The sequence below is a fragment of the Nannospalax galili genome, unplaced genomic scaffold (genome assembly GCF_000622305.1).
Source record: "Nannospalax galili isolate Female #2095 unplaced genomic scaffold, S.galili_v1.0 scaffold591, whole genome shotgun sequence".
In the NCBI taxonomy this organism is placed as follows: Eukaryota; Metazoa; Chordata; class Mammalia; order Rodentia; family Spalacidae; genus Nannospalax; species Nannospalax galili.
The window spans coordinates 2823710-2850934 of NW_008330926.1; the positions used below are offsets into that span (position 1 = coordinate 2823710).

At 44.0% G+C, this 27225-nt stretch overlaps 1 protein-coding gene and 1 pseudogene across 2 annotated transcripts in view; one reads left to right on the top strand and one right to left on the bottom strand.

Annotated features, from left to right (window-relative positions):
* Positions 1-27225, bottom strand: part of Syt11 (synaptotagmin 11) — a 41195-nt gene that overhangs the window by 5685 nt on the left and 8285 nt on the right. For both annotated transcript variants that reach the window (XM_017794848.2, XM_008853968.3), the window contains exon 2: positions 15593-16419. In XM_017794848.2, the coding sequence (XP_017650337.1) occupies positions 15593-16419 (827 nt within the window). The remainder of the gene's footprint in view (positions 1-15592; positions 16420-27225) is intronic.
* Positions 7977-8449, top strand: LOC108490033 (annotated as a pseudogene).

The window sequence follows — 27225 nt, forward strand, 5'->3', positions numbered from 1 at the left end:
CAGTTGTTAGCTGCCATGTGGGTGCTGGGAATCGAACCCAGGTCTTCTGCAAAAACAGTCAGTGTTCTTAACTGCTGAGCCATCTCTCCAGCCCAAAACCCACTGAATTTTTTAATAAACTTGACTTGTTACAAAAAAGGCTCAAGACCTAGGGCTATGCCCTGCACCTTCCAATCTCACCATCACAGAATGAGGCCCCCCCATATGGTGACCCCCTCCAGTCAACCTCCAGCCTCCATACACAGAAGCACACATATGCACACATCCATACAAACCGACATACACATGCACATACATACAAAATAATTGAGTTGGGCATGGTGGTACATGCCTATAATTCTACAACTTGAGAAGTGGAGTCAAAAGGATCAGAAGTTCAAGGCCAGCCTCAGTAAAGGGTAGCCTGGACTACCTTGTCTCAGTTTTCTTTTTTTCGAAAACTAGGGTTGGAATTGTAATTCAGTGGTAGAGTTTGTGCTTAGCATATGGAAGGTATGGAAGGCCCTAGATTTAATCCTCAGAAACAAAAGACAAAAAAGAGCTAGGGTATGGTGGTGCATGCCTGTAATCCTGGTACTTGGGAGGTGGATACAGGAGGATTTTGAGTTATGGGCTAGTCTAGGCTACTTAGTGAGCTTCAAGTCAGACTAAGATATATAATGAGGCCATTTCAAAATATCTAAAAAGGGCTAGGGAGATGGCTCAGTGGGTAAGGTGCTTGTAATGAGCACTTTAATAAGAATGAAGACCAGAGTTTAAATTTTTTAATGTACTTTTATGTGTACGAGTGTTGAACCTCACATGTAAGGTTATATGTAAGTGCACCCATGCTCTCAGTGCCCACAGATCCCAGAAGAGGGCATCAGATCCCCTGGAACTGGAGGCAAGGACAGTTGTTAGTTGCCATGTGGATACGGTGAACTGGACCTAGGCCTTCTGCAAGAGCAGTCAGTGAGTCAATTTTCAGTCCTGAGACCAGAATTTAGATCCCCAGAAGCCAAGTAAAAAAAAACTGGGTGAGCATGCTAACCCACTTGTTATCCCAGTGAATAAGAAGCAGAGACAGGGATGCCCAGAGCAAACTGGTTAGCCAGACTAGACAAAACAGTGAGCTCTGGGCTTATTGAGACATGCTACCTCAGTATATAAGGTGGGAAAGTGACCAAGGAAGGTGCCCATTAACCTCAGGCTTCCACATGCATGTGTGCCCCTCCACATGTGCACCTTCATACACGTGAACACATATATACATATGCAAACAAAAATGTTTTGAAAATTGTATGGCAGGAGATGAGTTTGAATCTTTGCTTTATTTTTTTTTAGACTTTATTGTTTATTATTTTTTATCATTTTTTTATGTGTATGAGTTTATTGCCTGCATGTATGTGAGTGCACCTGTGTCGTGCAATGCCACGGAGGTCAGAAGAGGGCTTCGGATTCCCCTGGAACTGGACTTAAAAATGGTTTGTAGCCACCATGTAGGTGCTGGGAATCAAACCCAGGTCCTCTGCAAGAGCAGTCAGTGGTCTTACCTGCTGAGCCATCTCTCCAGCCCCTGAATCTTTGCTTTTAATCACCACATGGCCTTAGTAAATCCTTGATATTTCTGGAGCCTGTTTCTCCATTTCACAAGGCGACCTGCACACCCATTCTACCCGCCTGTGCTTCAGTGTCCCCCTCTTCTCAGCTGACTTCCTCACTATTCTCATCTTTGTTTCCCCGTCTTTAAGTTTTGTTCTAAACTCTATTTTGAACTTGAAAAATAAAACAAGAAAAGCTCTAGGGGCTGGAGAGATGGCTCAGTGATTAAGAGCACTGGCTGTTCTTACAGAGGACCTAGGCTCAGTTCCCAGCACCCACATGGCAGCTCCAGTAACTCCAATTCCAAGGGATCCAACACCCTCTTCTGACCTCCGTGGGTACTGCACAACACGAGTGCACTTACATACATGCAGGCAATACATGCATACACATGAAATTTTAAAAATTAATAAATAGGGGCTGGAGAGATGGCTTAGCAGTTAAGAACACTGGTTGTTCTTGCAGAAGACCCGGGTTTGAATCCCAGCACCCACACAGCAGCTAACGACTGTAACTCCAGTCCCAGGGGATCCGACAGCCTCTTCTGACTTCCAAGGGCATTGCATGACACAGGTGCACTTACCTACATGCAGGCAATACACGCATACACATAAAATAAAAATAATAAATAAAAAATTTTAAAATTTAATAAATAGAATATTTTTTCAAAAGTTCTAGTCCTTGAAGTTCATTTTTGTTTTGTTTGAGACAGTCTTGCTATGTAGGCTAGGCTGGCCTCATAATACTTCCATGCCAGCTTCCTAAATGCTGGGATTATAGGACAGCCAGTGTCACTCTGTTTGAAGAACATTTGTTTGTTTTGAGACTGTGTAGCCATGATTGGCCTAGAACTCATTAAGTAGACAAGACTGACTTTGAGCTTACTTGGATTCTCTTGCTTCTGTCACTCATGTGCTGTGGTTAGACAAGTGTATCACCATGAGCAGCTTAACGAACATTTTAAAACATCTGAATACGTACTACGTGCCAGGCACTGGGGATCCAGGGCTGACAGACTTAGTGTTTGCTCCCAGTACTTATCATATACTAGAAGAGATAGTGCCTGGACTGAAAAAGTAAATATTTTAAAATTTTTTGAGGGGCTGGACAGATGGTCAGTGGTTAAGAGCACTGACTGCTCTTGCAGAGGACCCGGGTTTGATTCCCAGCACCCACACGGCAGCTACGAACTGTCTTTAACTCCAGTTCCAGGGAAATCCGAAGCCCTCTTCTGACCTCTGTGGCATTGCATGACACGGGTGCAGTCACATAGATGAAGGCAATACACTCATACACATAAAATAAAATAATAAATAAAATAAAAAAAGACGTTTAAAAAATTTTTTGAGCACTCAGGAGGCTGAGGCAGGACCCTATTTCAATTTATTTTAAAACATTTTATTATTTTTATTTTATGTGTATTGCCTGCATGCATGTAAGTGCTCCCATGTTGTGCAATCTCCACATAAGTCAAAAGGGGGCATGGGGCAGGGGGCTGGAGAGATGGCTCAGCAGTTAAGAGCATTGACTGCTCTTGCAGAGGACCTGGGTTCAATTGCCAGCACCCACATGGCAGCTACAAACCATCCCTAACTCCAGTTCCAGGGGAATCCGAAGCCCTCTTCTGACCTCCACGGCATTGCACAACACAGGTGCACTCACATACATGCAGGCAATACACTCATACACATAAAATAAAATAATAAAAAAATGTAAAAAAAAAAAGAGTATTGGATCCCCTGGATCTTGAGTTATAGATGGTTGTTAGCTGCCATGTAGGTTCAAGGAATCAAACTTGGGTCCTTTGCAAGAGCAGCCATTGCTCTTAACCACTGAGCCATCTCTCCAGTCTGTCGTTTTATTTTAAAATATTTTATTTTAAATAGTGTGTGTGGCTGGGTGTGGTGGCACACACCTTTAATTCTGGCACTCCAGAGGCAGAGGCAGGCGGATCTCTGTGAGTTCAAAGCCAGCCTGGTCTACATCGTGAGTTCCAGGCCAGCTAAGGCTACAGAGAGACCCTGTCTCAAAAAGACAGGAAAAAAAAAAAATCTGTGTGTGTGTGTGTGTGTGTGTGTGTGTGTTTAAATATGAGCACCTGTGTTCAGGTGCTCTTGGAGGCCAGGAGAGGGCATCAGAGCCCTTGGAGCTGGAGCTGGAGTTACAGGTACTTGTGAGCCTCCAATGTGGACCTGGATCCTCTTCAAGAACAGTACACTCTCTTAGCTGCTGAGCCATTTCTCCAGTCCCCGAGGAGACCCCTTTTTGCTTTGTTTTGTTTTGTCTTTTTGAGACAGGGTCTCCCTGTAGCTCCAGCTGACCTGGAACTCGCTATATAGAACAGACTGGCCTTGAACTCAGAGATCCACTTGCCTCTGCCTCCTGAGTGCTGGACTAAAGGTATGGACCACTGCGACTGGATGTTTTTTGTTTCTTGAGATAGGGCTTCACTATATAGCTCTCACCAACCTAGAGCTCTCTCTGTAAACCAGGCTAGCGTCAAACTCATAGATATCTGCCTGCCTCTGCCTCCTGAGTGCTGGGACTAAAGCTGTGTGTTGCCAGGCCTGGCTTAAACATTTATTTTTATTTTATGAATATGGGTGTTTTGCGTGCATGTATGTATGTGTACCACCTACATTTATGGTGCCCTTGGAAGCCAGAAGGCATTGGGGCCCCTAGAACTGGAGACAGTTGTAAACCACCACGTGCATGTTGGGAACTGAACCCAGGTCCTCGACAAGAGCGACACAAGCTCTTAGCCACATCTCTCTAGCCCCGAGATCCCTTTTCTTTTTGTTTTTTCCTTTCTTCTGTCCTTCCAGCCCAGTCTTCTTGCCTCCACCCCACCCTCTTCCTCTTTATGGCTTTACTTCTTTTTCCTTTTCGTTTCTTATGAGATGGGGTCTCACTATATGGCTCAGGGTGACCTTCAAAATTTGTTTTATTTACTTATCTGATGACCTGAGTTTGAATGTGTCTACATATACACAAACATAAATTAATGTAACTAAAATTTTATAAAGAACCTTGCCTCTTTTTTCGTTTCTTTCCTTTTAAAACTTACATTTAAAAGTTATACCAGGCATGGTGGCTCAAGCCTTTAGTCCCAGCACTTGAGAGGCAGAGGCAGGCAGATTTCTGTGAGTTCAAGGTCAGTCTGGTGGTCTACATAGTGAGTTCCAGGCCTGGAGACCCTGTCTCAAAAAAACCAAAAAAAAAAAAAAAAAAAAAAGTTGCATTTACTCTCCCAGCCATGTGGCTGCCAGTCAGCCCTGTGTCTGACCTCCATGCAGGCTCTAAACCTACATGGCTTAATGGCTTTGTTTCCTTCTCCCCAAGGCATTCTACTCCTCAGGGCAGCTAGTGAAATTACCTGCCCTGAGGATTTTCCTTAAAAGTCTAATAAAATTGTTCCAAAAGCTTCAAAAAAAAAAAAAAAGTTACATTGCGTGTGTGTGTGTGTGTGTGTGTGTGTGTGTGCACTTGAATGCCAAGGACAACCTGCAGGAGTCAGTTCTCTCCTACTATTTGGGTTCTGGGATTGAACTCAGGTGTTAAGCTTGGAGGCAAGCTCCCTCACCCACTGAGCCGTCATGCTGCCCCCCTGACCCCGACTTTTTGGTGGAAAGGCAATTATGGATCAAATTCAGGACCTTATGCATTCTGAGCAAATTATATCCCCAACCATAGCCTTTTGGCTTTAAAAAACTTTTGAGACAGGGTCTTCCTGTAGCCTTAGCTGGCCTGGAACTTATTATGCAGGCCTGGAACTCACTATGCAGACCACAACAGTCTCAATTGCACAGAGATTCCACCTGTCTCTGCCTCCTGAGTGCTGGAATTAAAGGCATAGCCTTTAGCTTTTGAAACTGAAGTGCAAGAGGAAGCAGTTTTCCTGTTTATTCTCTACTAGACTGAAGACATTTGTCTTTACTCATCTCATGTCGTGGATCACCTCTTGTCTCTAAGTCCCCACAGTCAGTTTAAAACTGCAGCCGGTCTCCTTGTCAACCATTACTCTTTGGGTTGTTTCCGTTTGTGAATAGTCAGAATGTTGGGCCAGAGAACATAAATTAACCTTTGCCTTTAGGAACAGCCGCAGGGAAAGTAATGTCTGGGGAGGAGGTTGCCTTGAAAAACATAAAAAATGAGCCATCCAGGACCAGGCATGGTGGCGCACGCCTTTAATCCCAGCACTGGGGAGGCAGAGGCAGGTGGATCTCTGTGAGTTCAAGGCCAGCCTGGTCTACATAGTGAGTTCCAGGACAGCTGGGGCTACAGGAAAACCCTGTCTCAAAAAGACCAAAAAACAAAACAAAACAAAAAAAAGAGCTGTCCAATATAAAAGCCACTTGTGTCTAACTTCAACTCATTAAAATAAATGATAGTAAAACATTAGTTGCTTAGTCACACTAGCCATATTTCAACATTCAATAGACAAGTGGCTATTGAATTGGACAGCTAAAATATTGAGCATCTCATTCCTGTACAGCACTGATCCAAACAGAACTTTTGGTCAGGTATGGTGGCACATCCCTGTGATTCTAGCACTTGGAAAACTGAGGCAGGAGGATTGCAAGTTTGAGGTCAATCAAGATTTACAAGATTCTGTCTCAAAACAAACAAATGAAAAAAACAACCAAAGGTGGACATGGTGGCACATGCCTGTTATCCCAGTACTTGGGATGAGCTAAGAGGATCAGTAGTGCAAAGTCATCCTCAGGGGCAGGGTGAGGTGGTGTTCTTCTTTAATCCTAGCACTTGGGAGGCAGAGGCAGGCAGATCTCTGTGAGTCTGAAGCCAGCCTGGTCTACATAAAGAGCTTCAGGCCACCTAGGGCTACAAAATAAGATCTTGTCTCAAAAAAAATTTTTTTGATTTTCCTGGGCATGGAGAGATGGCTCAGTGGCTAAGAACATGTATTGCAAGATGAACTGAGTTCAATTCCCTGCACTCACATTGGATGATTCACAACATAGATACACATACCCAAACATAGGTACACACACACACACACACACACACACAATTAAATGTTTTCCTTCTTGTGTTCAAGTTTGCTGGCCTTATACTTGTTAGGTCAACAGCAGTCAACTTGATTAGAAAACAGCTGTCTCGGCTGGGGTCATTGTCTTGCATAAATGTCGTAGCCTCATAATGTGGCTAAAGAACTTCTAGGGCTTAAGTTTCAGAGAAAGGAGAAAGTTGGGATATTAGAAACACATACCAAGGCTATGGATGTGCCTCAATTGGTAGAGTGCTTGCCTAGACCTGAGTTTGATCCCCAGCACTGCATCAACCAGGTGTGGTGTCACATATCTCTAAGTCTACCTTTTAGGTAGAGGCAGCAGGATCAGGAGTTCAAGTTCATTGTTTGCTACATAGTAAGTTTGAGGCCAGCCTGTGTTACTTGAGAAAACAAAACCTAACCAACCAAACAGGATTATGGCTTATTAGATGCATATGCTTGTAACCTAGCTACTACAGGGTCAAGGTGGGAGGATGGCAAGTTTGAGCCCAGATTAGGCAGCATGGGGAGATCTTGTTTTTTTTTTAAAAAAAAAAAACAACAAAAAAAAAAACCACTTAAATTTCCTGGTTACTTGTTTAAAACTGTTTCCTAAATCATCTGTTATTGCAAAATCTCCCTAATCAAAAGCTCTGTGCCCCTTCCCTGGGTCTTTAGGAAAGTAGCCAACTTCCAGTTTTCCCCCCTAACAATCATTCCTCAGACAAATTTCCTCTGATTCCCTTCACTTCTGGCTATTTCCTTTGGGCAGAATGCCCATCCCCACTCAGCTGCCCCTTTGTGCTACCCAAGTTTGCAGTCACACTACCTGAATGCCATTCCAGAGTTTTATGTTGTTCCCTGTCCCCCTCCTTTTCTCTGTCCACTCAATTCTCAATTCAAGAAGTTCTGTCAATAGCTCTTTTCATTGGGGCTGGGAGCAAGGCTGTTTCCCAGCCTTTGGCCCTAGTGAGGCAAAGATCCTGTTGTGAGGTAGACAAGCAGAAAGACAAGGGGTTTTTAGCCATGCCTGACAGGGCCTTTGCTATGGAACAGTGGACCAGGAGCAGGATCCCCAAGAATATATTCAGAGGAAAGAAAACCTAGGTGAGGGTAAGTCTGTTCTAGTATAACTACCAGAACAGCTTCCTTCAGGGTTATTTTCTAGCCTGATTCTGCACTGGGTGTGACCAGACTTGAGACCAGAAGTCTGGAGGACCCCTACCATCCTAAATCACAACCATGAGAAAAAGGAAAAAAACAAAACCTTTACCTTCAACCACATTCCCTTCCTCCAATATGCAGACAATACATTCATCCACATAAAATAATAACATTTTTAAAAAGAAGATACGTTTAGAAAGTCTCTCTGCTTTTTGTTAAGATGGCGCTGAAAGCGAAGAAGGAAGCTCCTGCCCCTCCCAAAGCCGAAGCCAAAGCGAGGCCATTGAAAGCCAAGAAGGCCCCGTTAAAAGGCGTTCACAGCCACAAAAAGAAGATCCGCACGTCACCCACCTTCCGGCGACTCAAGACCTTGCTGCTTGGGAGGCAGCTCAAATACCCTCACAAGAGCGGCCCCAGGAGAAACAAGCTTGACCACTACGCCATCATCACTACGCCCTGACCACTGAGTCAGCCAGCCATGAGGAAGATAGACGACGGCAACACACTGTGTTCACTGTGCATGTCAAGGCCAGCAACAAGCACCAGATCAAACAGGCTGTGAAGAAACTCTTCGACATTGATGTGGCCAAAGTCCATACCTTGAACAGACCTGACAGAGAGAAGAAGGCCAACGTTCATCTGGCTCCTGATTACGATGCTTTGAATGTTGCCAACAAAATTGGGATCATCTAAGCAGCGCAGTAGTCTAATTCTAAATACAGATTTTTTTCACCATTTAAAAAAAAAAAAAAAAAATCTCACATTCCCAGGACCACTGTACTGTCTCGGGTAATCAAGGTGACCTGAGGAAATTAGAGACCAAATTAACTTATGATCATTGAATAAAGTATTAGAAAACAAAGACATTGCTTAACAAAATTAGTTCCATGGGGCTGGAGTGATGGCTCAGAGATTAAGAGCACTTGCTGTTCTTCCAGAGAACCTGGGTTTGATTCTCAGCACCTACATGGTGGCTCTGTTGCCCTCTTCTGGTCTTAGTGGGCACTACACACATATACACAATCAAAACACTTGTACAAATAAAAGTAAGTCATTAAAAATTGTTCCAGGGTCTGGGGATGTAGCTCAGTTGGTAGAATGCTTACCTAGCATGTAGAAAGCCCAGGGGTCTGTCCCAGCACTGCTGTAACCCACGTGTGCCCCCATACGTGGCTTTATGCAGTGCTGGCTTTGGGCATGTTGGAGAAGACCTCTTCTGAGCTATAGCCTCAGCCTTCCCACCCAGGGGTCTTTGAAGGAAGATAATTTGGTCCCCAGGCTGTAAGAGGATGGCTTGGACTTGGGATGTAGATCAGGATGTGCCAGACCCTGTGTTAGATCCCCAACACATCAACCTCCCCCCATTCCCCTGTCAAAGTTGATGCCTTTCAAAAATGACCAGGAAGATGCAATGTCTGGAAGAACTGTGCCTGATGCTTACCCAGGGGAGCACTCAGAAAGGGCAGATGCTTTGCCATAGTAAGGACGATTTGGTATAGACATTTTGGGGCTGTACTCCTGGGGATCTTGGGGGTAAGCGAAGAGGTAATGCCAGGCATGGCACAGATAGAACACAGTCCTACCTATAGGTATTGGTCAGAGAAATGGGCTCAAGAAGCCTGGGAATCTCACAAGCTCTGGTGGGGCTCTACAAGCTCTAGTTCTGTTTGGAGCATCTCCTACTGGGATGTGTTGCTCAGGATCCTCGCCCTGCTTTATTCTGCATGAAAGGAGTTAATAAAGTGGAAAGAAACTCAGCTCTCCCCAAGAACTCCCGGCAGTTTAGTAAATGCTATTGTCTGTACTCTCTACCCAGTGCCCTGAATTTAAGGCTGTTTTGTTTCTAGCCCAAATTCATTCCTTTCCTTGCCAGTCTCTCCCAGCTGCAGCTTGGCACAGTGCCATCCCCTCTCAGTACTGATCTGTGAGCACTTGAGCTGTCTGGAAGAGCCCAGCTGGCTGGTGGTTTTACCAGGTTGGGGCTACAGGGAAAGGAATGTTGGAAAAGATTCTCCTGCCAGGACAGACAAGGGCAGGGAGTGGAAGGGGACACCTAAGCCTCTGTAAAGGGGAGTCAGTGAAGTGGGGAGCAGGGACCTGAGGAAAAGCGATGGGTGAAGAGAAGACAGAAAGGGACAAATCACTTCCTTCTGCCCCTTCCCTTTCCCCTTCCCTTCCTTTTTTCTTTTTGAGACAGGATCCCATGTAGTCTAAGCTGTCCTTGACCTTCCTATATAGGGGACGATGACCTTGAAACCCTGAACCTCCTGCTTCTACCTCCAAGTGCTAGGATTACAGGTGTGTATCACCATGCTTGGTTTTATATGGTGCAAGGGATCCAACTCAGGGTTTCATACGTGCTGAACACTCTACCAACCTGGCCACATCCACAGCTGTTATTTTTCTCCTTCCTTCTTCCTTCCTTCCTTCCTTCCTTCCTTCCTTCCTTCCTTCCTTCCTTCCTTCCTTCCTAAAGACATACCCTGTTTTAAACATGAGGTGCTTTTTCTTTGTATGCTGGCATGCTTTGAAGGTTCATGTTTCTTTGTTTGTTTGTTTTTAGTCTTTTTGAGACAAGGTCTCCCTGTAGCCCCAGCTGTCCTGGAACTCACTATGTAGACCAGGCTGGCCTTGAACTCACAGAGATCTGCCTGCCTCTGCCTCCTGAGTGCTGGGATTAAAGGCATGTGACACCACATCTGAACTTTTTTTGTTGGGTTTTTTGTTTTGCTTTGTTTTGTTTTTTGTCTTTTTGAGACACGGTCTCCCTGTAGCCCCAGCTGGCCTGGAAGTCACTAAGTAGACCAGGCTGGCCTTGAACTTACAAAGATCTGCCAACTTGGCCTCCCAAGGCATGCACCACCATACCCAGCCCTTTATTTAAATTTTTAATTTATTTTTATGTTATGTGTATTCGTGTATTGCCCGTATGTAGGTAAGTGCACTCGTGCCACCATGTGGGTGCTGGGATTTGAACCTGGGTCTTCTGCAAGAACAACCAGTGTTCTTAACTGCTGAGCCATCTCTCCAGCACCCCCCACACCGCCTTTTTTTTTTTTTCTTTTTTAAGACAGTCTCTCTGGGGCTGGAGAGCTAGCTTGGCGTTAAGAGCACCTACTGCTTTTACAAAGAATCTGAGTTTGGTTCCCAGCATCCACATCCAGTGGCTCACAGTTGCCTGTAACTTCGGCTCCAGGGAGATCCAACACCTTCTTCTGACTTCCATGGGAATCTGCACTCACTTGCACAAACCCACATATATATACATAATCAAAAATAAAATATTTTTTAAAACAGGGCCAGAGAGCCAGGCATACCAGCTCATGCCTTTAATCCCAGCACTTGCGAGGCAGAGGTGGGTGGATCTCTGTGAGATGGAGGCCAGCCTGGTCTACACAGGGAGCTGGGCCAGTTGGGAGAACCCATCTCAAAATAAACAAAAAAAGAGATGTTCTTACTGTGTAGTGCTGGCCTGCATGGAACTCACACTATAGACCAGGCTGGCATAGAACCCACAAAGATCTGCCTGGCTTTAAGTGCTGGGATCAAAAACATGTGCTACATTCTGGGCATGGTGGCACAGCTCTTTAATCCCAGCACTAGTACTCAGGAGGCAGAGACAGGTGATTATGAGTTCAAAGCCAGCCTGGTCTACTTAGTAAGCTTCCTGCAGCTACAGGGAGACCCTGTCTCAAAAATACTAAAACAAAACAAAACAAAATGTGCTACTATGGGGCTGGAGAGATGGCTCATTAGTTAAGAACACTAGTTGTTCTTGCAGAAGACCCAGGTTCAAATCCCAGCACCCACATGGCAGCTAACAACTATCAGTAACTCCAGTCCCAGGGGATCCGACAGCCTCTTCTAACCTCCGTGGGCATTGCACGACATGGGTGCACTTACCTACATGCAGGCAATACATGCATACGCATAAAATAAAATAAAAAATTTAAAAATGTGCTACTACGTGTGTGATTTTTTTTTTTTGAGGTAGGGCTTTAGATAGCCCAGGCTGGCCTTGAGCTCTCTGTAGCTGAGCATGACCTTGAATTTGTGATCCTCCAGCCTTCACCTCCCAAGTATTGGGATTGCAGGCCTGTGCCATGATGCCCAGTTCTAAAAGTCAAATTTGGCTGGACATGGTGATAAATGCATGTGATTCTAGCACTTTGGCAATAAAATCAGCAGAATTATTATAAATTCAAGGCCAGCCTAGTCTACATAGTTCCAGGCCAGCCAGGGCTACATAGCAAGACCTTATATTATAAAACAAAACAAAAATAAGGGATAAGATAGAGTTGTAGCTCAGTTGATAGAGTGCCTAGCATACGTACATAAAGTCACGATTTTAGTGACTGGAGAGTTGGCTCAGCAGTTAAGAGCACTGTCTGCTCTTGCAGAGGACTGGGGTTTGGTTCCCAGTACCTACATGGTGGCTAACATTCATAACTCCAGTTCCAGGGGATCCAAGGAACTTCTAACTTCCGTGGGCATTGCATAACATGGGTATACTTAAATGCATGCAGGCAATACACTCATACACATAAAATAAAATAAATATAATAGAATAAATAAAAATACTTTTTAAAAGCCATGGATTCTAGTCCCAGAACTTGGGAGGCAGAAGCAGGCAGACCTCTGTGAGTTCAAGGTCAGCCTGGTCTACATAGTGAATTCCAGGAGAGCTGGGGCTACTGGGAGACCCTGTCTCAAAAGAAAACAAAACAGAAAGACAACAAAAAAAATTTTTTTGATCTTTTTGACAGGGTCTCCCTGTAACCCCAGCTGGCCTGGAACTCACTACGTAGACTAGGCTGGCCTTTAACTCACAGAGATCTCTCTGCTTCTGCCTCTTGAGTGCTGGGGCTAAAGGCATGCCACCATACCAGGCAACAAACAAAAAATGCTTTAAATGTCATCCATCCTGTCTTTTTCTCTCTTGGTCTGGGGATTGAATTCAGCAAGTATTTCCTATTAAGCCCTTTCTTTTTCTCTTCTTCTGACTCTACCTTCCAAGGATGCATGAACACATTGTTAGACTCTAGGATGGTTCACTGAATCCTGGCATTGAAGCAGCAATTTGTTTATGTTCTGAACAAATTCCTCTAATATCCTTCTGTGATGGTTTGAATGAAAATGTCCCCCATAGGCTCCAAGTATTTAGACATTTTGTCTTCAGATGGTGGCTCTGTTGTGGTAGGTTTTAGAAGGTGTGGCTATCCTGGAGGAAGCACATCACTGGGGGTGGGCTTAGAGAGTTCTTAAGCCTTGCCAGGTCTCCAGTCACTCTCTTGTTTCCTGTGCCTGTGTGATGATGTGAGAGCTTAGCTTCTGCTGCTCCTGCTCCAGCCACCTCCAGCCACCATGCCTCCCTGCCATGACGGACTGTAATTCCCCCAGAACCCTAAACTCAAATAAGCTCTTCCTTCTATAAATTGCTTGGGTCAGTGTTTCTATCACAGCAACAGAACAGTGACTAATACACCTTCTAAATTCTTGGATTGCCGTGGTCCCTGTGTGACAGTAGTAGCAGTTCTTTGGACACAGCTGGTTGACAGCAGTAGCACAGTTGACCACTACAGAGCAGAGGGCATGCTCCCTGCCACCCGCCAGCCTGATGTTTTCTGGTATTCACTTTGCTCCCCACTCCTGTTGGTCTAGGAGCCTCTCTGCCTTATTCTGAGCCCTTGTCTCCCATCTGAGTCTGGAATGTGTCTGCAGGAGGAACGAGCACCCAGAACAAATTATGGCACCTAAGATGGGGTTCTTCTGGGAGACATGTGCTTGTTTTGAGTGGTCTTCCTATCCTTTCTGAACCTTCTTTGTAGGTTTAGGTTTTCCTTACCTTCCTTCATTTTGTTAAAACAAAATACAAGTATCTCTAACCATACATACATACCAAAGTTCAAGCTTATCAATTATAGATATCACGACAGTAATGGTCACAAACTTTCTTATTTTTGGAAAGGGTCTCGCTAAATTGCTCAAGTTGGCCTTGAACTTGTTGTCTGCTGAGCCTCCTGAGTATCTGGGATTATAAGTATGTACTACTTCACCTTGCTTATGATAGAAACAATTTATTGAAGGGTTACTGTAGGGACCAGTAGATCCATCCATTTCATTTTCTTATTCCTAAGAAACAAAAGTTTAGGCCAGACATGGTGATGCACACCTTTCATCCCTGCAGAGGCAGGCAGATCTCTGTGATTTTGTGGCCAACCAGGGCTGTACAGTGAGACCCTATCTCAAAAACAACAAAAGAAACGAAGACTTAGAGAACTTATGCAGGATGACCAACATCATGTAGCTCATGGAATTTAGATTTAGAAAATCTAAACCAAGTTCTTTTTTTTTTCTCTTAAACAGGTTCTTCCTATGTAGCCCAGATTGGTCTCAAACTTATGATCGCCCTGCCTCAGCCTCCTAATTATAGATGTACCCTATCATGCCTGAATAAAACCTCTAAGGTTAAAATTTTAAGAGTTTCTTTTATAGCACTCTCCACATTCTCTCTATAGCAATCACCAAAGATGTTTGTCTTTTACTTTCAATAATGTGGATACTCCTTAAAGGCAACAAAATCCCTGGCTTATTATCTGGTTTCATCTTCATAACCTAGTAAGGAAGGCAGTATTGTCAGTTGAGGAAACAGAATCTTAGAAAGGTTATATAACTTACCATTGTCACACAGCTAAAAGGCAATAAGCTAAAATGTGGAGCCAGCAGCCCAGTTCTGGAGGCACTCACTATGGCGAGCTCCAGGCAGAGATACATGCCTCCCCAACTGTGGAGGAAATGAATGAACTACTGGGATAAAGTGGATGTATTCTTTCTGTATTCCTGAAATGAATAATTCAAGAGCAATGTTGGCCTTGGGGGGCGAGGGGAGGCAGGGTGGAGAACCTTATCCTCATTTTAATGCAAACAGGAGGCGTGAAGAAAGGAAAGGTCTTTGTGTCAAAGGTTTGGGCCTGGAAAATGAAACAGTGCATTAAATTACGTTTGTAAAATGCTTATACTAGGCCTGGCGGCACATGTTTTTAATCTCAGCACTGGGGAGGTAGAGGGAGGTGGATCTCTGAATTTGAGTCCAGCCTGATCTATACAGTGAGTTCCAGGAAGAGATACATGGAAAGATCATTTCTCAAAAAACAAACAAACAAAAAAAAAAAGAAGAAAAAGAAAGAAAAAGAAAAAAAAAAAAAAAGAAAAAAAAAAAAAAAAAAAAAAATGACGTACATTGTTGGGACTTGGTACAAGCCTATAATCCCAGCACTTGAGAGTTAGAGGCAGGAGGATCTGAAGCTAAAGGTTTTCCTTGGTCACATATCAAGTTTAAGTTTAAGATTAGCCTGGTCTACATGAAATCCTGTCTAAAAAAAAAAGAAAAAAACCATGTTCATAATAATTATACTACCCTTGGTTTGGGTTGTGAAAAGGAAGCCGAGGGCAAAATTTATTAACTATATTTTATACTTCTCAGCAGTAAGAAATATATCCACTTTGAGAAAGATCACAGATTTTACAGTCTTGAGTTAGTCCCCTTCACCCTCTATAATATAGTGTGTGTGGTGTGTGTATGTGGGGGGTGGGTCTAGGACTGGCAGACTCCAAGAAAGCTGGATGCAACATCAGGATGCCAATCACTAGGTGAAATTTTAGAAGCAACTTGCCCTTCTGTCTTCCAGAAGTTGCTTTGTAGAGGAACTAATCTGCCAGGTTCTGTTTTACTTTGGTAACTTGTCACTCGCTTCCCCACTGTTGCTTCCATCTCTCCACTGAGGTTGTGGTATCCCCCATCCTCCCGTCCCTCCTCAACACACTCCTCCTCCTCACCTGGATATTCCTCTTGATGATATCCCTGGTCAGCTGAACCTTGCCTGTACTGGGGTCCACTCCAGCCAACGGTACCATGACCTCTCCGATCACATCATCTCGAGAGAAGCGATCAAAGCTGAGCACAAGGAAATGGAGCACTAGATCCTGAAGCTGACTGTATGGGATGCCGTAGAAGGTGAAGGTCTCGTCAAATACAGGATCCAGGGTCTTCCGCAGCACTCGGGTCTTCACTCGGTGCCGCTTGTCAGGAAGGATGGTCATTTTGATGTAGGGGTCAGATCCCTGGGTCTGGTCATCCATCACTGGCAGCCCATGAGCCTCTTGGATTGTCACCACCAGGGCTTTTTTGGGAAAGTTATAGTCCACTGAGAAGGTGAGGGATCCTAGCATCACGTCCTCTTCTGGGGACGATGGGGAGTTGGCTTTGCTCTCACCAGGGGTCAGACTTGTCATGGGACTCCTCAGTTCTTCCCCATAGTCCCTTTTGATGGGTAACTGGTCTATACAAGATGTGGAGCTAAGCCCCCTGGGATCTTTGTCTTGGCTCAGCAGGCCAGCCTCTGCCGCATTTACCAACAGGTTCCCTCGTCCACCTTCCCTCCCGGGGCCATCTTTGTCTCTCCGAACTTTGATGATTTTCTTCTTGTTGCTGAGGGTCTCTGGGTAGATGCTGATACCTTTCAGCATGTGAATAAACTTGTATGGTGGGGTCTTGTGCTTCTTCTCGGCCTGCTGGTGGCAGCACGACCAGACAAAGACAGTCACCGAAACACACACCACCAGCACAGAGGCCCCAATGAGGCCAGCCACCACCGGTGACACATCTGAAGGCAGAGACCAGAGATGAGTCAAAGTAGGACTCTTAGCCCTTTCTAGATTAGCCTTGTTTAGTGCCTCTCACCAAGATGAGCTAATCCCTAATCCAGTCTCCACAACGGAGTAAGCCCATTTAGGCTTTGGTGCTTTTCCCTCCTCAGTACCCCCAGCCAGTCCATGCACTTGCCTCCCTGTTAGACCTGGGCCATACATTTTGCTTCTCTACAAGCCTATGTCTGTGGTATTTCACCTTTTTTTTTTTTTTTTTTTTTTTTGGTCTTTTTTGAGACAGGGTCTCCCTGTAGCCCCAGCTGCCCTGGAACTCACTATGTAGACCAGGCTGGCCTTGGCCTTGAACTCACAGAGATCTGCTTGCCTCTGCCTCCTGAGTGCTGGGATTAAAGGCGGGTGCCACCACACCTGGCCCTAACTTTTCTTTTTAACACCTTTATGGCACTTGTAGATTTGACTGTCCATTATGATTTGTGTTTCCCATAAAGCTGTTTCCTCAAGTGCTGTTAAGGTCACCTTTTGAGTAGGAATCTGTTCACCTCAACTACACGAGTTGTCTCTGGTTTCAGGAGCACAATCCAGAGCATCCAGTATGGCGTTTGCAAGCAGTGGGGCTGTGCTTGCTGACTGGCTGATTGACAGCAAGGTGAGGAAAGGATGTGGAATTCAGTTTAGATGATCTTGGTAGAATGACCAAAGAGTGGATAAGTAGTTAAAAGAAGAGCTCTGAGTTAGGTTAAGTAGAGGCTCTGCCGGCAAACCCAACATTCAGGAGCTGAGGCAAGGGGATTGCTACAAGTTCAGAACTAGCCTAATTATAAGGTCACATCTAGCAAGTTCCAGGTTAGTCTAGGTTAGAGTAAGGCTCTAGCTTAAAAAGTGGGGGTGGGGGTGGGGTGGGCGGTGAGGTGGCTTAGTAGTTAAAAGTGCTTGTGGCCAAGTCTGACAGCTTGGGTTTGATTCCCAGAAGTCCTGTGGTGGAAGGAGAGAACAAACTCCCACAAGTTGTCCTCTGACCTCCACACAGGAGCTGTAGCATGTGTGTGCCTTCCAACAACATAAGAAATAAGTAAATAAACAAATGTTTTAAAAAAAGAAATAAAAAGATCTCTGGATCTGCAGACATTTTTAAATATGTAACAAAATTTCAGGTCTTAGGCACTTAAACTACAAATATCTATTATATGCTGGAGTCACATTTATTTCCTTAGTGTTTTAAGGGGGAAGACATAGGGACTGTTACATCTTTGTTCAGCTGTCATTTTTTTTAGTAAAACCTTCTTTGACTACCTTACTGATTGATCGATTTCAGTGCTATATAGCCAACCCACAGCTACTGGCATGCTAGGCAAGTACTCTACTGCTGGGCTATCTCCCAGTGCTGACTGCTAGATTTAAAAGCACAACCTTCCCCACCCTCAACACCCACTCCTTCTAGCCTAGTTTAATTTTTCTTCATATGCATTATCATTATCTCTCTCACATATGCATATATATAAGAAAAACTATAATATACATATATGTGAATAAACAAATTGGGTATGGTGGCTCATTTCTGAAATCCTAGCACTCCAGAAGTGGAGGCAGAAGAATCAGAAATTCAAGGCCAGCTTGGACTACAGAATGAGTTTGAGGTAAGCCTGGACTACCTGAGACCCTATCTTAAAAATATAAATAAATAGCTGGGCATGGGTGGCGCACACCTTTGGTCCCAGCACTCTGAGGCAGGGGCAGGAGGATCTCTGTGTGTTCAAGGTCAGCATAGTCTGGATAGTGAGTTCCAGGCAAGCTGGGGCTACAGGGAGACCCTGTCTCAAAAAGACAAATAAGTAAAATAATAAAATAATAAATAAAATAAATAAATAAATAAATAGATAGATAGATAGATAGATAGAAAGAAAGAAAGAAAGATAAAACCAGATATGTTGATGTGTGCCTATAATCCCAGCACTAGGGAAGCAGAGCCAGAAGTTTAAGCTCAGGGCATCCCCTACTATATAGCAAGTTTGAGGTCAGTCTGGGCTACAGGAGACTCTGTGTGTCAAAACAAAAGTGTTGGTGGGGCTGGAAAGATGGTTCAGCAGTTAAGAGCACTTGCTGGAGCTGGGCGTGGTGGCACATGCTTTTAATCCCAGCAGTCAGGAAGCAGAGGCAGGCAGATCTCTGTGAGTTCAAGACCAGCCTGGTTTACATAGTGAGTTCCAGGCCGACTGGGGCTACAGGGAGACCCTGTCTCAAAAACACCAAAACAAACAAACAAACAAACAACCCCCCCACAAACAAAACCCACTTGCAGTTCTTCCAAAGGGCCTGGGTTCAGTTCCCAGGGGGCTAACAGCTGTCCATGACTCCAGTTCCAGGGGATCTGACACCCTCAGCGACCTCTCTGGGTACTGCATGCATATGGTGCACTTACATAAATGCAGGCAAAACATTCATAGAAATTAAATAAGTAAATAAATAAATAAATAAATAAATAAATAAATAAAAATAGTGTTGGAGAGATGGCTCATTGCTTATATTCCAGCACCAAGTAAGCAGCTGGGCCATGGTCTCACACCTGCCTGTAAACCCACTGCAGTAGGGACGCAGAGGAAGCAGGATTGTTGAGGCTTGCTAGCTGCCAGCCTATGGAAAAACACGAGTTCCACTCAGGTTCAGGGAAAGACCCTGTCTCAAAGGAATAAGGTGGAGAGTGATAGAGGAGGCTACTTGATGCTCTCATTGGGCCTCCAGGCCTCCTTGAAGGGCACATTATCCACACACACATATGTACATACAATACGCACACACACACACACACACACACACACTCACGCATGCATGCACACATGCACTACAAAACAAAAAATAAAACAAAGGGGCTGGAGAGATGGCTCAGTGGTTAAGAGGACTGACTGCTCTTGCAGAGGACCCGGGTTCGATTCCCAGCACCCACATGGTGGCTATGAACTGCCTTAACTCCAGTTCCAGGGGAATCTGAAGCCCTCTTCTGACCTCCACTGCATTGCGTGACGCAGGTGCATTCACATACATGCAGGCAATATATTCATACACATAAAATAAAAATAAATAAATAAATAAATAAATAAATAAAAATAAATGAGGGGCCGCTGAGCATGGTGGCACATGCCTTTAATCCCAGTAGTCAGGAAGCAGAGGCAGGGGGATCTCTGTGAGTTCAAGGCCAGCCTGGTCTACATAGTGAGTTCCAGGACAGCTGGGGCTACAGGGAGACCCTGTCTCAAAAAGACCAAAAACTAAATTAAACTAAAATAAAATAAAATAAAATAAAAAATAAGTGAGGGGCTGGAAATGTAGTTGGTACAGTGCTTTCCTAGCATACATAAAGCCCTGGGTTTGATCCTCAGCACCACATAAAACCAGGCATAGTGGCACATACCTGCATTCCCAGCACTAGGGAAGTGGAGGCAGGATCAGAAGTTCAAGGTCATCCTTGGCTAGATCAAGTTCAAGGCCAACCTGGGTTACATGAGATTCAGTATCTCTAAATAAATAAAAAATTACATTATAGCCTGTCGGGACTCAGGTTTGCTTTGCTTAGCGGGGGACCTACTGGCTTCGGGGCAGAGGGTCTGATTGGCAACAGAGTCATAAACTCTGGGACCTGTGTCTTCCCAACAGGACAATTTATTTTAAAATTCAGGTGGTTTTTATACATCCCAAGGAACTAGCAGTCACGTGGGATATGGCAGTCACATACAAAGATTTAGGATACAAAGAAACAGGACATTTAGTCTGTTAGTTGGCGCCAGAAGGATTCTTAAACTTTTACTCAAGGTTATCAATGCCCATCCAGTAATTTATTGGCCACAATGTTTTCTTTCTTAAAGCTAAAAGCATGGTGAACTTTTAGCTTTTAGCTCAGGAGTAAACCTTTAACCTGGCCTAATCTCTTAGCCAGGGATAGCTGAGTTATTTGTTCAGGACAAGTCGATGAGCTAAGGGTTGTTGACCAAGATGCTTTCCCACAGAGCAGGGAACCTGCACTTTTATGACCAGGTCGCTTCCTCCTGCCAGCCTAACAGTGTTCTGCAGGACAGGGATTATCAGAGCCACTGTTTTCAGTGCCCCTCCCTTTAGCAGAGAATGCAGCCTGGACCTATAAGTTTTAGGCTCACCTCACCCTAGGGCCTGGCATCCTGGTTTCCTACAATAGCCCAAGCTGGCTTAAACTCATCCTCTGGTCCTTGACTCCTGTGTGCTGAGATTAGAGGTGTGCAGTACCATGCTTGTTTTCACAATTTTACTGTTCATTATCTTCCCTGGAATATAAACTTCATGAAGACAGGCTTTTTTGTCTAAGTGCTGTGTATCCAGCACATCTCAGGCACTTAATATAATATTTGTTGGACTAACAGATAACTAAAGAGAGATAGTTTTGTCTTCCTTTCCACTATAAAATTTGGACTCTGGCTTTTATTTATTTTTTTTTACATATTTTATTTATTATTTTATGTGTATGAGTGTATTGCCTGCATGTATGTGAGTGTACCCGTGTCGTGCAATGCCGCGGAGGTCAGAAGAGGGCTTTGGATTCCCCTGGAACTGGAGTTAAGAATGGTTCATAGCTGCCATGTGGGTGCTGGGAATCGAACCCAGGTCCTCTGCAAGAGCAATCAGTGCTCTTAACCGCTGAGCCATCTCTCCAGCCCCTATTTACTATTTTTTTGAGACAGGTCTCCCTGTAGCCCCAGCTGGCCTGAAACTCACTATGTAGACCAGGCTGGCCTCGAACTCACAGAGATCCACCTGCCTCTGCCTCCCAAGTGCTGGGATTAAAGCCATTCACCACCATGCCCAGCTTTATTTTTATTTTCTTTATGTGTATTCATGTACTGCCTACATGTATGTAAGTGCATCAATGTCATGCAATGCCTGCAGAGGTCAGAAGAGGGTGTTGGATTCTTTGGAACTGGAGTTATGGATGGTTGTTAGCCACTTTATGAGTACTGGGAATTGAATCATGGTCCTCTGCCAGAGCAGGGAGTACTCTTAACTGCTGAGGCTAAGCCATCTCTCCAGCCCCGCCCCACGATGGAATTTTGATCCCCAGGACCTACATGATGGAAGGTCCTCTGACCTTATGTGCTCTCTAGCATGCTCATGCCCCCCCCACACCTACACACAAATAATAAATACATACATAAACAAATGTGATAAAATATTTAAATGCAGGCTGGAGAGATGGCTCAGGGGTTAAGAGCACTGACTGCTCTTGCAGAGGACCTGGGTTCAATTCCCAGCACCCACTTGGTGGCTACAAACCGTCCTTAACTCCAGTTCCAGGGGAATCCGAAGCCCTCTTCTGACCTCTGCGACATTGCACAACACGGGTGCACTCACATACACGCAGGCAGTACACTCATACACATAAAATAAAAATAATAAATAAATGAAAAAAAAAATATATATTTTGGTCAAAAAAAAACAGGGTCTCCCTGTAGCCCGAGCTGTCCTGGAACTCACTCTGTAGACCAGGCTGGCCTTGAACTCACAGAGATCTGCCTCCCAAGTGCTGGGACTACAGGCATGCGCCACCACGCCCAATAAATAAAATATTTTAAAAAATATTGAAATGCACCTACAAAACAGAAATTTTTGTATGTAATATCAAATAAAGGGAATGAACTGGAATACCTAGATGTAAAAACAATCTTTAACTTAATTATAATTACTTTAGGCATTTCCTGTTTTTTTTGTTTTTTTTTGTCTTTTTGAGACGGGGTCTCCCTGTAACCCCTGTACCTGTGCGGACCAGGCTGGTCTTAATCTCACAGAGATTGGCCTGCCTCTGCTTCCTGAGTGCTGCAATTAAAGGCAAATGCTACCACACCAGGCTTCTTTAGGAATTTTCATGGAATAAGGTTCGATTTAATGTTATTTTGTAGAACAGACTAGCACCAATGTACATACAGTATAGGAAAACAGATTTTGACTCAATTAAAAGAGTTAAGCAAGGCATGGTGGTACACACCTGTAATTCCAGGTCTCCAGATTGAAACAGGAGGATCATCACAAGTTAAAGGCCAACTTGAGCTGCATAATGAAACCCTGTTCCAAAAACCAACAGCTGGATGTGGTGGTGCACACCTTTAAACCTAGCATTTTGGAGGTAGAGGAAGGTGGATCTCTGTGAGACTGAGGCCATCCTGGTTTACTTAGTGAGTTCCAGAGCAGCTGGGGCTATAGGGAGACCTTGTCTCAAAGACAAACAAAACAAAACAAAATAATAAATAAATAAATAAATAAATGAAATAAATGATATTTCTTCAATGGAGATTAGGCTATATGTCCCTGAAATTCTTTCTACCTCAACATTTCATGATTCAGTGATTCAGTAAGGAGGAAAACCATTATTAACATAGTAAATCAAGATGACCATATCCATGTCTACATCATGTCCATACTAGTATTTAATCTCAAAGTATCCAGTAAGATAAGTGTGTCTATGGAGAAATTTGGAAGAATGGAGGCAGTCTTTGTGGTAAGGCCCCTGAGGGCAGGCAACTATCCTGTCCCGTTCAACTTTAAATCTCTACAAGTTTCTGATGTCCAGTAGAACTCAATAAATATTTGTATGAACAACTGACTGGATTAAGTTGACAATCGGAATGGCTACAGTCTGAAGTGGTTCTCCTCTTCCTAGTCAGGGGCTTTCCTACAAACTTCTTGCTTCTGTTCAGTGAAGGTGAACCTTGATCATGAGAAGAGGAGAGCACAGAACTGCAGTATATGTGAAGGCAACCCTTCTGTCTCAGTCTTCCAAGTGCTGGGGTTACAGGTGTGAACCACACCTGGCTCTGTGTGTGTGTGTGTGTGTGTGTGTGTGTGTGTGTGTGAAGGCAACCCTTCTGTCTCAGTCTTCCAAGTGCTGGGGTTACAGGTATGAACCACATCTGGCTCTGTGTGTGTGTGTGTGTGTGTGTGTGTGTGTGTGGGTACACATGTGCATGTGTGTGGAGATCAGAGGACAACTTTCAAGAATCCATTTTCTCCTTCCACCATGTAGGACCTGGTGATAGTTCCTCATGAGGCCTGCCAACAGACACCTTTATTCCTTGAGCCATCTTTCTGGCTCAGGACAGGTACATATTTTTTATTTTGTTTTTTAATTTTTATTTTTTGGTATTTTTGAGACAGGGTCTCCCTATAGCCCCAGCTGGCCTAGAACTCAATATATAGACCAGGCTGGCCTTGAACTCACAGAGATCCACCTGCCTCTGCCTCCTGAGTGCTGGGACTAAAGGCCTGTATCACCACGCCCAGCTTAGGTATATATTTTTATTTTTATTTATTTTTTGTCTTTTTGAGATAGGGTCTCCCTGTAGCCCCAGCTGGCCTGGAACTCACTATGTAGACCAGGCTGGCCTTGAACTCACAGAGAACTGCCTGCCTCTGCCTCCCAAGTGCTGACACTAAAGGCGTGTACCACCATGCCCTGCACGTATATATTTTAAAAATATTTTCTTTAATATGTATGAGTGCATTGCCTGCATGTATGTAAGTACACCTGTGTTGTGCAATGCCCTCAGAGGACAGAGGAGGGCATCGAATTCCCCTGTAACTGGAGTTAAAGAGGGTTGTTAGCCACTGTATGGGTGCTGGAAATTGAACCTGGGTACTCTGCAAGAGCAGCTAGTGCTCTTAACTGCTGAGCCATCTCTCTAGCCCCAGGACAGGTCCATTTTTGAGACTAATTTGAAAAGGACATGTAAAGGCCAAGGTTGGGACACAATCTGCCGAATTCTTTTGCTCTACTATCTGGTATTGTGAGGGAACCCACTGCTACTTACAATGCATCTATTTTGATTCTGAGAAAATGAAGGTCCATAAAAATGACAAAAGACAAGTGTTCTCATGGATAAGGACTGAGAAGGAAAACAAGTCAGATAAACCTGTTTATGGATTATTCAGGTGCCCCCTCCACCTTTACCTTAGATTCAAATTCATTTCCGAATTATTTCTACATCCAAGACAGTGAACCAGAAATATCAGATGTCTAAATTCAAAGCTCTCTTCCTTGTTTGAATGAAAAGCTTGGTGGGAAAAAGAAGTCGGAACTAATGACTGAAGTGTTTTTTTTTTGTTTTTTTTTTTTTTGGTCTTTTTGAGACAGGGTCTCCCTGTAGCTCCAGCTGCCTGGAACTCACTCTTGTAAGACCAGGCTGGCCTCGAACTCACAGAGGATCTGCCTGCCTCTGCCTCCCGAGTGCTGAGATTAAAGACGTGTGCCACCACGCCAGGCTTCTGAAGTATTTTAAAGTAGGTGTGGCGCTAGGGATGTAGTTTAGTTGGTAGAATGCTTGCCTTTATTGCAGGAAGCCCAGAGTTGGATCCCCAGCACTGCATAAAACTGGGTATGGTGGCCCATGCCTGTAATCCTAGCAACTGGAGGTGAAAGCAGGAAGATATTTCTGATTCAAGGTCATTTTCAGCTACAGAGCAAGTTCTAGGCCAGCCTGGGCTTTGTGATATGTTAGTCTAAAAAATAAATAAGTTGAGGTTGAGCAAAAGTATATATTATGCCAAAATGAGGACCTGAGTTTGAATGTTGAGAACCCATGGGAAAGCTTGATGCACAACTCAAAAACCTATAATCCTAGCTCTCCTATGGGAAGATAAGGAGTCCCCAGAAGCTTGTGGTCCAGCTAGCCTGTCATAGGCAGCAGGAAACTAACAAACAGACCCTGTTGCAAAGAAGGTAGAATGTAAGAACAGACAGCTGAGGTTGTTCTCTGATTTCCACAAACATGCATGCATTCACATACAGGAATACACATACACACACACACACACACACACACAGATACACAATTAAACAATCATGACTTGATCAATCAAAATATAGCTGTAGATTACTGTGAGATGTATTGCTTCCTTTTTGTCATTTAAGGTCATGGGTAATTGAATGTTGGCCTGGTGTACCTGCCATCAAGTGCTACTGTTTAAAGTATGTTGTAACATAGGAAAAAGTCTGAAGTGGCAGTTCTCTTTTGAGAAGACACTCTGGAAGGGTCTAGAGATCTACAAGACACACCTGCGATATTCTCAATTCCTTTAGCCTTTTTCTCAAGACCTAGATGTATTTATTTTATTTTATTTCATTTTAAGACAGGGTCTCGGCTGGGTGTGGTGGCACACGCCTTTAGTCCCAGCACTTGGGAGGCAGAGGCAGGCAGATTTCTGTGAGTTTGAGGCCAGCCTGGTGTACATAGTGAGTTCCAGGCCTGGAGCTACAGGGCGTGTCTCAAAAAGACCAAAAAAGAAAAGACAGGGTCTCATGTAGCCCAGACTGGCCTCAAACTGGCTATGCAACCAAGGTTGGCCTTGAATTCTTTGTTCTTAAAATTCTTTTAAAATTATTTATTATTATGATGTGTGCATATAATATGTATGTGTATGTACATACACAGACCACACAGTGCACATGGGGGTCATAGGACAACATTGTAGAGTTAGTTCTCTCCTTCCACCACCTTGATGTGGGTTCTGGAGAACTCAAGTTGCCAGATTTGAGTGGCGAGTGCTTTACACCCTGAACCATCTCACTGGCTCTGGTCTTGAACTCTTGATCCTCTTATCTCCACCTCTCCAATGCTAGGATTAAAGGGATTGAGCCACCATGTCTAGATTGCTTTGTTTTTCTTTCTTGATACAGTCTCACACTATAGCTCAGTCATGAAAATCCTCCTACCTCAACCTCCCAAGTACTGAGGTCACATGTGAGAGCACCACACCTGGCTTTTTTTTTTTTTATTTGTCTTTTTTTTTTTTGAGACAGGGTTACCCTGTACCCCAGCTGGCCTGGAACTTGCTATTCAGACCAGGCTAGCCTTGAACTGTACCATCATGCCCAGCTCTTATTTGTCTGTTTTTAGAGACAGGTCTCACTGTCATGGCCTTGAACTCATGAAGCAACTCTAAGGTGACCTTGAACTCATGATGAGCTTCCTCACTCTGTCCTCAGGTGCTGGGCATGCATTACCAAGCTAGTGTTGCTTTTGTTTTTTTTGTCATGCTGGGGATCAAATCTGTAACCTCGCACATGTCAGTAAACATTCTGCCTTGGAGTTAATACTCTAGTCTCAGACTGATTATTGACATTTCTTTTCCAAAACAGTCACTGTCAAGTAGGTCAATGTAATAGAGAGAAATAGGAACAAAGTCTGGCATGAGCCAGATATTGGTTTAAGTCCTCAACCTATCATTACTAGTCCATTTTGACTTTAAGCTATTTTATCTCTCGAAACCTCAGTTTCCTCATCTGGTGAGTATACATAATAATACCTACAATGGAAGATATCTTTTTTGTTGTTTTGTTTTGTTTGAGACAGGGTCTCCCTGTAGCCCCAGCTGGTCTGGAACTCACTATGTAGACCAGGGTGGCCTTGAACTCACAGAGAGCTGCCTGCTTCTGCCTCCAGAGTGCTGGGATTAAAGTTGTGTACCACCAGACCTGGCTGGAAGATATCTTTAGGATTAAATAAAATATAGTACATGGCTAGCCGTTGGTGGCACAAGCCTTTAGTCCATATATATACAAATTATATATTATATATTTTTATTGTCACTATGTAGTGGCCTTGAACTCACAGAGAGCTGCCTGCTTCTGCCTCCAGAGTGCTGGGATTAAAGTTGTGTACCACCAGACCTGGCTGGAAGATATCTTTAGGATTAAATAAAATATAGTACATGGCACATGGCTAGTGGCACAAGCCTTTAGTCCATATATATACAAATTATATATTATATATTTTTATTATATATTTATATATAAA